The following is a 12,656-nucleotide window of genomic DNA, read 5'->3' on the forward strand; positions in this document are numbered from 1 at the left end:
ATACCACACATTACACAGTAAAAATATTATTCCACTGATGTGGAAGTTTTTTTAAAGTCTCAATAATGTAATATTACTGCTGGCCAGGTTAGTATTAGAAAAGCAGAAGTTCATTCTCACCCTTAGGCTGACATTGAACTGGTGTCGGAGCATTTGAGATTAGTTTACATAGTCTCACCATTCTTCTTTGAAAGTGTTTTCTTTTTCTTCCTTCTTATGTTCTGGGATATGCTGTTAGCCTTAAGGTTAAGGTGCTGCCGTTCACTTTAAATACATTCGCAAAGGATCAGAGAACAGCGGTCGGTGTGTTGTCAATATTGACCCTGCAAAATCAGTTGCTGCCTAATTTAGCATGCTTTTCAGTTCGTAGAATTTCAAAATAGGGAGTATTCTGCCAAACAAAGAATCAAGCAGTAATTTCCCATTGTCAGCAAATATACACATCTTGTATCAAAGTATATTGTGGCACTAAAAAGTCCCCCATGATAAACTCCATTAATTCTGTTGCAGTGGCAACACAGAAATCTTTCCCCTAAGTTTCACAATTTGGTAATCATGACTAAATTATGAATTTAAGGCCCCAGGTCTGTGTTTCTTATTGCAAGACAAGTGCAATGCCAAGTTAGACTGACCTTAGCCCACCTTTTACATGTAATTTTGAATTCTAGTTCTTATATTACTAGACTACTTTATGCATATAAATGTATTATTAATATAGTATTTCTTCATTTTTAATAATTGAATACATTCAAGTGGATAGAATGGAATTGAATTAATTACTGACAATTAACAGTTTATTTTCCTCTTGGGTTTCCAAATTATTATATGCTTCTAAAGGTCTACTGACATTAACAGACAATTAATAATGCATGGTCTGCTTTTTATAACTGAAATGTAGCCTATGTCTATTGTTTAAATATAGAGAAAGGAAGAAAAAAAAAGCTATATATTATATCTGGAAGCTTTCCCTTCGGTTAGTAATCCTGGTAGCTTGATTTGTTTTTAAATTAAAGGTTTCCATAAACCAATATATGACTGAAACTTTTACATAATACTGTTGTTTGTGATACCTGCAATGCAATCTCAATGCTTATTTGAAATGGTTGTTTTGGAAAATTGGCTCTATTAGTTTGTATATGAAGCAAGATTGGCACATATTATGACTCCATTATTCTGAGTCCCATGAAATTTGGAGCGAGGTTTTGCCATCGATTTACACTTCAGAATGGCGAGATGAAACAGGAATTTTGCAGTCTGTGGGATGCCAGACAAGGTTGTGCCATTGGTGAATTATTTATACAACCCATTTCTTCCATCCTTTTGATGTTGCTTCTATTCAGTCAACTCTAAGCATTTCCCATTCATCACAGAAAGAGCTTAAAACCATATTTAAGACACTCAGGTTGCAACTGATGGAAGAGACACTTAAAATAAACAAGTTCAGATTTTGATTCTTCCTCTCCATGCGTCTATTAGTAATACAGAAGTCTCAAAGAATGTTCTTTCTGTATTGATGTGTGGAACATTACGTTCTCACATTAGTAGGGTCCATGCATACTGGACTTTTAAGGAAAATAACCAGATTCTGCTGAATCAACACCCATGTTTGAACATGCTTTGAACTCAACTATATTCCTTTCACTATACCTCAGCAGTTAATAACCACATCACAATACCTATTATTTACAGCTTAAAAAAGAAAAACATAATGATTTGTTAATATACCAATCATGGAAGGAAGATTGGCTTTCAGTATATATATATTACATTTTATGATTGTTGTTCCACTGCCTGCATAGATAAAGAGTAAAAGTGCACTATTTAAAAAACAATCCCACCTAGCTATTCCTAATATATTCGGTCATTGTAAATAAACGGTATACTCCGAAATAACTGCATAACTGTCCCAAATCAGACTTATAATATCTTAAATAACAGAGAGAATACCGTTCTAATTAATGTTTATATTAGTAACACACTATATTTGAAGAAATGTATACATTTTACAAGCCTGTTACTATGAGGATGTAAATATTAACATAACCAGTTATTTTATGGTATTTATGTTAACATAAGGATACAGACATTTACAAAGCCTCAATATTAAATATTCAAGACCAATGCAGAATACATTATTCAAAACAGAAAAAATAAAGAAGGCTATGGTGAACAGATCAATTCTTTTATGTTAAAATATTCAACCCACATTTGCAAAAGTATTATTAACATGCAGGTGCATATCCTGCACTATTTTATGCTTCAGTAAAGATGCCAACTTCTCTTTTATTTGGCTGAGATGAGTATCTCCCTGCACATATAACTCCTCTCCAAACTATTGATTGTGAAATGGGAAATACCACATGCAGGGAGTTATCACCAGCTAAACAGTTTCCCACAGAGAGTGTACACTGAAAATAGCAGCAGTTTTAAACTAAAGAGACTCTTGGATACTGTTGCTGTTTATTTGGTTGGTTGGTTTTGTAGTTTAGCAGGTGGAATTATAGCCCATTATTTGTATTTTATATAGCCACACAATTAGTTTAACAGCCTCTGTCTGTGTGCAATATTAGTGGTTTTCATGATTTCAGAATAAAAAAACCTCTGTGAGGTTCCTTACTCAACCATGAAGACCAAGGAGCAAGTCAATGAAAAAACACAGGACATTAAAAGGATGCAAAAATATAGCAAAGTCTGTGAATATCTATGTTAGCACAGTGTACATAATCATCAAAAAATGGAAGGTGAGCTCACTGTAAAACTCAGACACTGCCTAGATCAGGCTGTCCTTCCAAACTGAGCAGCCAAGGCAAAGTACAGGCAAATACTAGAGGGAAAATAGTTTGTCTGCTAAAGTCTAAAAACTTGTGTGAACAATCACCTTTCAGCAGGACATTGGTCCAAAGCACAAAGCCAAAGCTATACTTGAGTCACTTAAGAATAAGAAAGTGAATGACCTGGAGTGACCCAGTGAAAGTTCTGACTTGAATCCTACTGAGAATGTATGGAAAAACTTGAAAAACTGCTGTCCAGAAGTGATCCCCAAGCAACTTGAGAGAGCTTGAGCAAATCTGCCAAGAAGAGTGGGCAACAATTGCACCAACCCAGTGTCCAAAGTTGGTAGAGACCCAAAAGACTTCTGGCTGTAATTGCTGCCAAAGGTGCTTCCACCACATATTAAGTTGATGGGTCTGGGAAAGATGTCTATGTATGTTTAGTCAGTAATGATAGGTTGTGTATGCAACCCCGGTTATCTGAAAAAGGAAGCACTATCCAAGGGAGAGGGGTTTCTGCACACTTCCGTAGCAACCCGATCGAAACGTCACTCTATCAAAGCTGCCATTGGCCCCTGTCACTCAGAACAGGTCCCTTCCCACTTCCTGTTCTATAAAACGTGACATCAGTGCAGGTTCGTCCTCTTTTGCCGGGAGCCAGGACTACCGCGCGACCTTGCAACCCTTGGGCAGTGCTTCCTTTTTCAGATAACCGGGGTTGCATACGCAAACTATCATTATCTTTCAAGTCGGAAGCACTGCCCAAGGTGGAGGGGTGTATAACAAAACCGTCGCAAGGGAGGAGGCAGCGAGCTGATAAGGGAGCCTGCCCCGAGGTGCACCACTAGGGGGCCTCGGCAACACAACTCCAGAAAGTAACCTCAGGGGCCCCGTAGGGCCGCACCTGAGCCGTCCAGGAGCAAGGACCGTAGTCACACTCTACCGGGAACGGTCTGCAATCAGCATATACAAAGCGGGGCTACAGACGTTAACTCTTACGCCCTCCGCTTACAAGAGCAAGGCTGGCTGCTCTACTAGTGCAGCTAGGAGCGAGGCCGTAATCTACTTAATACACATATATACATCACGGGGTGCAGGCGCTGGCTCATGCGCCACACATGGAACACAGGAGCAGTTGACACCTGTCGAATAGCGCAGCTAACGCAGGGCAACTACAGCTTTTACCATGTGAATAAATGAACTATGTACACAGCGGGGCACTCAAGGGAGAAGGGGGAACGGTGGGAACGCGTGGGAATGCGTAAAGGAGACAGCGTGGCCACGTGTGGGCTAGCGCGTCGATCCCTAGGGTTCCTGAGCGGTCTCGGATGGAGAACCATAGTGGGCGGTATGTGGACTCTGCTGAGGCAAAGAGATCCACTTCCGCCCTGCCGAACCGGCTCCACAGTTGTTGTACCACAAGCGGGTGGAGGTGCCATTCCGAGACCGGGGGGCCTCCCCAAGAGAGGAGGTCCGCCACCGTGTTGGACAGGCCTGGGAGGTGAACTGCTCTGATGGAGCGGAACCGTGGCTGAGCCCACAGAAGCAGATGGCGTGCTAGACAGTACAGTCTGCACAACCGGAGACCTCCTTGCCTGTTGATATAGGCAACCACCGCTGTGTTGTCCGTCCGAACCAGCACATTTCTGTCTTGCAGGACTGGCAGGAAATGAGACAGTCCAAGGAGTACTGCTTGTAACTCCAGGATGTTGATATGGAGGGCCCGTGCTGGCTCTGTCCACCTGCCTCGGACTCCAAGTCCATCGCAGACTGCTCCCCAACCCTGCTTGGAGGCATCTGTCGTCATGACTGTTCGATGGTAGACTGGCCCCAGGGGCACACCGAGGGTCAAATTGTGGGGGCTCCGCCACCAATGGAGCGCCTTCCAGCACGCCGGAGTGACCGTGACACAGTGTGCTCGATCGCGGCGAGGGTGCATCCTGAGAGACCTGAACCACCACTGCAACGGCTTCAACTGGAGGAGGCCGAGGGGGAGGGTCTGTGATGCAGCCGCTAGGAGGCCCAGCAGCCTCTGGCAAAGGGACACCCTGACACAAGCTCTCAGTTGAAAGAGGGAATGGAGGCAACTCTCTCTGGCGCCATCATGGCGAGCATGGCAACGGAATCGAGGCACAGTCCGAGGAACTGTGCCTGCTGAGTTGGCGTCAGGCGGCTCTTCTCTCGATTGACCCGAAGGACCAATTCGGAGAGGCGGCCTAAAATCAGGTCCATGTGAATCCGAACCTGCTACCTCGAGTGAGAACAAACCAGCCAGTCATCTAGATAATTGAGGACACGGACCCCCTGGCAACGCAAGGGGGCTAGCACAACGTCCATGCACTTGGAAAAAGTGCGTGGAGCTAGCGACAGGCCGAAGGGGAGAACAGCAAACTCGAACGCTCGGGCCTCGGAGGCGAAGTGGAGAAACTTCCTGTGCGGCTGCGCAATGGGGATGTGAAAGTAAGCATCTTTCAGACCCACCGTGGTGAACCAGTCGCCGGGCTTGATGGCCTGGGAAATGGTGCGCAGGTTGAGCATCTTGAAGCGCAACACCTTGAGGTGGCGGTTCAAGCGCCTCAGATCGGCGGGGACTCTTCGCGGATTGCTCGCTTCTCCAGGAGAGCCGCAATTTCGATGCGAAGCACCGCACACTGCAACGGGTCCCTCACTCGCGTCCACACCATGCCCTGGAAGGGGGGTGGACGTGTCTGAAATTGCAGGGAGTAGCCAACGGATATAATTTGGAGCACCCAAGAGTCTTGGGTGCAGAGTTGCCAATTTAAGAGTTGCTGGGGGGTGTAAGGGTGGGCCAGATGCTGCTGGAACGCCTCAGGGGTGGGGCTCGGGTGGTGGAGGAGGTGGGGTCGGGCCTCCTCCCCTCCTACCACGAGCTGCTGTGTGCCGCTGGGGGCCAGGGCGGCGAGCCTGGGGGGGGCGCCTGCCTGCCAGTGAGACGCTGGCAAGATCGGCAGGTGGGCGGGGCTGTGACCTGGGCTGTTGTCTGGCCTGTGGCCTGGGCTGTGGCCTGGGAGCTGTGGTCGGGGGGCCTCCCCACCGGCGAGCTGCCACAGACGGTCTGCATTGCTGGACCTGAGGTGCTACTGGGTACACTCGGGCCAGCTGCAGGGACTGCTCCCTCTCCTGAAGGGTGCGTGAGAGCATCTCCTCCACTGAGGGGCCAAAATTAAAGCCCGGTGAGATAGGGGCGTCCATGAGGCGAGTCCTGTCTGTGCGCTGCTTGTGCTGCCTACACGGCCAGGAGAGTGCAGATTTGGTCCATCCTGCTGCTGAGAGCGAGGATGGCCTCATTGCGCTCCCTGTCCACTGAGCCCGACCTCCTTCGCAGACGGCGCGGCAGGGAGGAGGCCAGTAAAGACTCAGAAGGAAGTCCTTGGGTAGTGCTTCTGACTTGAAAGATAACTGTAATTTCAACTTGCTAATAAAACACATTTTCACAGTCCAACTAAAACTTGGACATTATTTGAAGTCTTGATCATTTATTTAAGTTTACAATATTTCAATATTTTCTTACAGAATTTGTAGTGCTGAAGCACTACTTACGACATCTGTGTTTCCTGGAGTCTTTGTATTTGTACTTTGTGTTTATCTATGAAAAACTGTAAATTCTTCTCCACAGGTTAGTAATTGTGCAATGGTAGGTTTGGACAAGAGTGTATTCATTTGAAGGAAAAAGGTTGTATTCTCATATAAGATTTAATTAGGATTTTATATGTTCTCATCTTTGCTATGTTGGTAATTGTACTTATAGTGCTGTTGAAATGTGTGTGCTTGTTGTTTTTCTCTTGAAAACATGAATGTAGGCCAAGATTATATTTTGCATGAGAGCAATTTTCCAAATTATCCTCAATTTTGGTCCATGCTTACATGACTGTGGAATTTAAATTCATCCCAAATCCTGTGTGCATGAAAATGAATTGAAAAGGCAACAAACTCATTATTAATGGAAGTGTATCCAATGGTTTCCAGTTGAAAGCTTCACATCACTAGTGTAGTAAGTTGTTTAAATGCCTAAGAATTAAAATTGGAAAAAGAAACAAAACTAAAAAAAGACTGTACATATTATTGTTTAGTATAATGTTTTCTTTCACTTACTAAATTGTTTACAGAGATGTTTTTCTGAAGTTATGGTACATTATTTAAAAATAATGTTAAAGGGTGAAAAAAAAATAACAGTGAGAAAAGCTTCAGAGCTATCCTTGTAAATCTTACATTATTATTTGGTACATAATTATTCATGTTACAGTATTCCATCAAATTCACACAGCAGGACAAATTCTCCAAAGGTCAAACGCATTATCAAAAATATCCTTGGAATTGTAACTGTTTGTTTCTTAACATAAGACATACTGTGCTCTCTGGTAAAACTGTACTCATATCTGCCTTTAAAAGCCACTTGTAATATAAGATATTACTGCAGTAGCTTATACAGCTGAAGTGTCCAGTACTTTATATGGACTTTCCAGAGCCAAGCTAATGCAGATCACTTTGTGAATCAGGCCCCTGTCATTTCAACAGATTTATCCAAAAGATACTGGGACTGAATGAGAACAGATGTTCTGTATTTTTGAAAATGACTGATTGACGCAATCGCTGATTAGAACTTGGCAGCCAATGGGACCTCTTCGTTTATGCAAGATGTTTTATGACCAGAACAAGTAGCTTGAGCAGATGCATTCTTTCATTGCTCTGAAACTCAAGTGCATTCATACATCAGCAACAATTAAATGCTTCAAGCAGAAATCTAACAAAGTGGAAATGGATTTGACCTGACAAAAAGGAAGGTGAAACACCTGAAAGAATAAAAGGTTACTGACAGATACTGCCCTTTGGTGCACTTAAACAACATGTCATTGGAATTTGCAAGTACTATGTTTCTTACAAAATAGCCAAGACAATGCTAAATAAAGATTTTCTAAAGTTTTTTCTTCCTTTAGGTTTTTCAAAATATAATCAAATAGTTAATCAACGTAATCTGTTGTACAATGTATCGTCTTTAGAAAAAACAGACACAACGTTCAAATGGTTCACTATTTCTAAATATGAAGCCAGTTGAATATTTGTATTGTTTGATTTCATTTAGACATATTTTACAAACTAGGGTCTTTAAACATGTAAACCTTCCGTTTGTTTATTCAAACAAAACAATGCTTATCATTTTCTCATACTGATCTCGCTGACCTTTGTGTTAGATCACTTGTATTTTTTCTAAAACACTCTGGCATGCTTGTGATGAAAGGCGCTCCTGAAAGGTGGAACGCATTGTATTGCACATGACTCACTTTCCCTTCTGCAGGCCCACTTTAGCTTAAATAGATGACTAAGTTTGTTTCAAAGCATCCAATCATGACTTAATTGGACAAAAACATTTAATTACAACAAGACCTCTCATTGCAGTAATTTTTTGTGATATAGTTTTGTTCTTTAAATCTTTTATAATATAATTAACACTGTTGATCTTCCACTGTGAATCTCTGGAGTATTTTAAAGATCTTCAATAACAAAATCAATATCAGAAATGCGTATGAAGTTGTGTCATACCCAAGACCAGAAATAACCATAATCATTATACATTTGAATATTTGGAATAAATGTAATATACCGATAGATATAATGAATTAATCCTTTATTTTCATAAGGCCACAGGCAGACCAACAAACAGACTGATATTAATAGGTAGTAAATAGTAACTGTATAGAACTTTGTTTGCTGTTGGCAACAGCACAGTGTTTATATGTGTTGTGTTCAAAGTGGTTGCTATAGATGACTGAACTCAATTTGATCTCAAAATGTGAATCTGTCGTTCGCACATTTATTTTCCAATGCAACCTGTTTTGTCCATCTGACAGAACTAAACACACGTTCTCTCTGTAGATATCAGTGTATAGAGCATTTCATTTAGAGATTTAGAATAAACTTTACACATGAAATCGATACGTATGTTCAAATATAAAGATAATGAGAAGCACTTTCATTTCAGAGTGAGACACAATAATTAGATCTTTAATCAAGTGATCAAACCACAGGTTAAACACAGTCCTGCAGTAATACCTGTCCTAGTGTGTACTGTTCCGTGAGTAGGAACATATTTGTCTGGATATTTCTGAAAGTGATTTAATGCATTCATGTGGGGATAATTTTAATTAAAGAACATCTCATTGAGATCTTCCTGATTGCCCTATGCAAATATGTTTGAAGGTTATGTAAATGTCTTACTTATTAAAATCAAATGCAAGTTTAAAATAGAGATGCGAAGGTAATTTCTCTAATAGCACCTTGATTTTCATGAAAACAACACTGTATTCCATTGTTTGGTAAATGTATACATATAGGTGAGTAGATAGGATAGGTATTGCATAACTAAATGTATTGCTTTTACGGCCAAACTGCAACACGAGAATGATATGTGCATACAAACAAAGACATGCCGAACAGATCAGCTTTTGTCTTTATGCTGAATAGAACATGACCATGATTTTGAAATTAATTTATTACTGCAATATTTCATTTTTTTTAACACTGCATATTAAGCATTATGCTCTACTGATTTAATTCATTATATGAAAAATTATACACAAAACTGACATCTGGCGATAGGAGGAATGTGACACTGAATGGAGTTTCTTAATATCAGCCAGCCTTGTAAACGAATCCATGATGATTGGCCTTGTCCCCAGGTCCCAGATATTGTGAGTAGATTCCATAAAATGTCATCAAGCCAATAGTAATTTGTTTGATTGAATTCTGATTCTAAGTTGCAGAAATTGAAGAAGACTTAAAGCACCACTTGATCTTCCACTGTCATGACTTACAAATCCTTTCTTTCTCTACCTTTCAGAGATATAAAACCAGACAACATTCTTCTTGATGAACATGGTGAGTTGAAAAAAATTGGACATATATGTATATATATATACGTATATATATATATATACGTATATATATATACGTATATATATATATATATACATATATATATATACGTATATATATATATATATGTATATATATATATATGTATATATGTATATATATGTATATATGTATATATATATATATATATATATATATATATATGTATATATATATATATATATGTATATATATATATATATGTATACTGTAGCGAATGGGGGTCTCTTTTATTTGTTTTTAATGATGGACTGCAGACAACTGTTCAAAGCAACGTTGGGAGTTTATTGCCCTTTGGAATACAGAACTAGGGATCCCTATTGGCTGGGACCCACACCGAAATAACACAAATAGTCCTCTCTATCTCACTGAATGCGCTCTCTAACACTCTCTCACTCGCACACAGCATCTGCTCACGCTCACTCCTCAGTCACAATCCCCTCCTCTCAATTCCCCGCCAGACACGCCCCCCGCACACACTCACCAATCGCTACGCTCACACAGTCTACCTGTCAACCTAGCCAGACCGAGCGCAGCCTAGCCCTGGATAAAAAGAGAACTAATTGGGTAACTATATACAATCCCCCGACCCCCCCCTGGCGTGGGCCCGCCTTACAATACACATAAACATGAACAGAGTACAAACAGATCCCCTGATTTGGTCAGGTCACTACAATATATATGTATATATAATATATATGTATCCTCTATATAGACATATCCAAGACTACAATTGGCAACACAGCTGAGAAGAGGCCATCATTAGATTCACCAATTTCACATTCAGAAGTATTCACCCAAGGATAAGTCTATATGGAGGTATTGTGAGGGAATTTAGGCCAGTTTTGTTGAACAGGGCTCATAGAGTACAATACCTGAAGGAAATAAAATACGTAACAAACATGATCATATTATGGTATTAACACGGCCACCATAATGAATATGTTCCTTAGCTCATTTTCTATTATTTAACTGTGCTGTGTGTAATATAATCTATAAGTGAAGTATAATCCCGTGGCAATGTTTGCTACTCAAATAGAAAAGAGAGGTCTCTTTTCTAAATACAGAGGACTGCTGAGATTCTCCTTTCTCAGAAAAGGGAAATTACTTCCCAGGCCACCAAAGAACGTCCTATTCTTTATTCACATTTTCTTGACAGAGTTCATTGAAATCTTTCTGGGGAAAAAAGTCATTTTCCAAACCTATGTGAGTCTGCTAGAAGCAAACTGAATGAATTCATTAATAAAAATGGCAATGGTTGAACGTTATATACCTTTATTTTGAATACATTTTAAAGCAGATACACCTGCTGTTGAGAACATAAGATGTAACCTGTTGTTTAAGCATTCAACAAGATTTCAGCTTTGAACGGTTCTGACCATTAAACCCATGGAACTAAGCTTATCTGGATACATCCTGGAGGTTTTTTTCTATTGAAAAGTGATTAAATACCAAGATGTTTCTCAAATACATCTTGTATAGTGTTTATCATAATAATATACTGGATATTCTTGTGGAAAAGCCTAATAGTTTATCATCTGTGCCTGGTGTGAGTATTAATGCACTCAGCGTGGTGAGACTGCGTGATACTTTGTTATGGTTGAGTACATAATAAGAAAGGATTAGGCAAGAATCTTTCACACTGCTATAAGCAACTTCCATAATCTGTAGTTCTCTCTGTAATTAGATGCTGTGATACCCTATCCTTGTTTTCTTGAGAAATAATTGGATTAGGGTGTTCTTTTAGTTGAAGGGAGAAGATACACATATAATTTTTCAGTTTATCAAATGACAAATTTGATATGCAGTTAAGCAGCTTTTTTTCTGATGATCATTCATACTGATAACAAACAAAATGTTACTTAAAACTCCCAGTAAATGTTAAATTTGAAATAAACTGACAGAACATGAAACTGACATTTTTTGTCTCCCAACAAAGCATTTTTAGCTGGTAGGATAGAATCCGTTGACAGGATTATGTTATTGTCAGCTGCTTATTATACGTAAACAATTTATACAGGAACGTTACTAAACTTGATTTACTATTAATATTGTGCACACGTTTTCATGCATTTTTTAAATAGTGTTAATCATACTATTCACCTGTATTGCATCAAGACTATCTTTATGTGTTAAATAACTGGTGACTAAATATTCTTGTACATTATCATGAGGTAAAGGCATAGGCTAAGTTAATTGTTTGTACTCAGCTGTACACATTTTTCTAAATTCTTCTTGTACTAACAATAAATTGTATATTTTATTACTGCTACTGGTAATACAAAGACATATATTAAAGTCAGGTCAAACTTGATCAGTTTAATTTGAAATAACTTTCTGCTGAAACATTGCATGGCTTGGTGTATATACTGTGATTTGTGCTCTTGAGTCATTGCTGATTCATTGTTTTAGATACAGCAAGTTATGTGTCATGAGAGGCAACCTAATGTGAACATTAAGAACCATTTACTGGGTAATAAAAACTAAGTGGTTTTAATTCGGGTCAGTGCCCTACTGAACATGCACAGTGTGGGGAAATATTTTGCAGCTGCTGTAAATCTTCATTCAGCTTATTAACTGAGGTTATCCGGTTCAATTTTGGGGGAAATTACTTACAGAACTCTGCTCTCTTGTGTGTTTTCATATACCAACGTGTTGTCTTTAGAGAATATGGTGAGTGGTCTTAAAAATGAAATACATACGTTTTGTTTGTTTTTTTCAAATGCATAAGAGGTGATTTACTATACTTTTGAAAATTGTACAGACACCAAAACATTAACTTACAGAAAGACTTCTGGGTAAAGAGCGGTCATGAAACATGTCAATGAGATTCCTGAATCAAGACACAAATAGGAACTGCATAAGCACACATATGTGATTTATGACTGTTCTCACATTGTTAAGGAAAAACAATGATCACACATCTATCAAATATTTATCAAAGATCAAAAAAGG

The 12,656-nt window shown here is 39.7% G+C and overlaps 1 protein-coding gene across 1 annotated transcript in view; it reads left to right on the forward strand.

Moving 5' to 3' along the window:
- The window catches only part of LOC136766526 (serine/threonine-protein kinase 32B-like), a 68,648-nt gene that overhangs the window by 36,024 nt on the left and 19,968 nt on the right, over nucleotides 1-12,656 (forward strand). The window contains exon 5 of the mRNA XM_066720040.1: nucleotides 9,628-9,665. Coding sequence (XP_066576137.1) covers nucleotides 9,628-9,665 — 38 coding nt within the window. The remainder of the gene's footprint in view (nucleotides 1-9,627; nucleotides 9,666-12,656) is intronic.

Source organism: Amia ocellicauda, chromosome 13 (genome assembly GCF_036373705.1).
Source record: "Amia ocellicauda isolate fAmiCal2 chromosome 13, fAmiCal2.hap1, whole genome shotgun sequence".
Taxonomy (NCBI): Eukaryota; Metazoa; Chordata; class Actinopteri; order Amiiformes; family Amiidae; genus Amia; species Amia ocellicauda.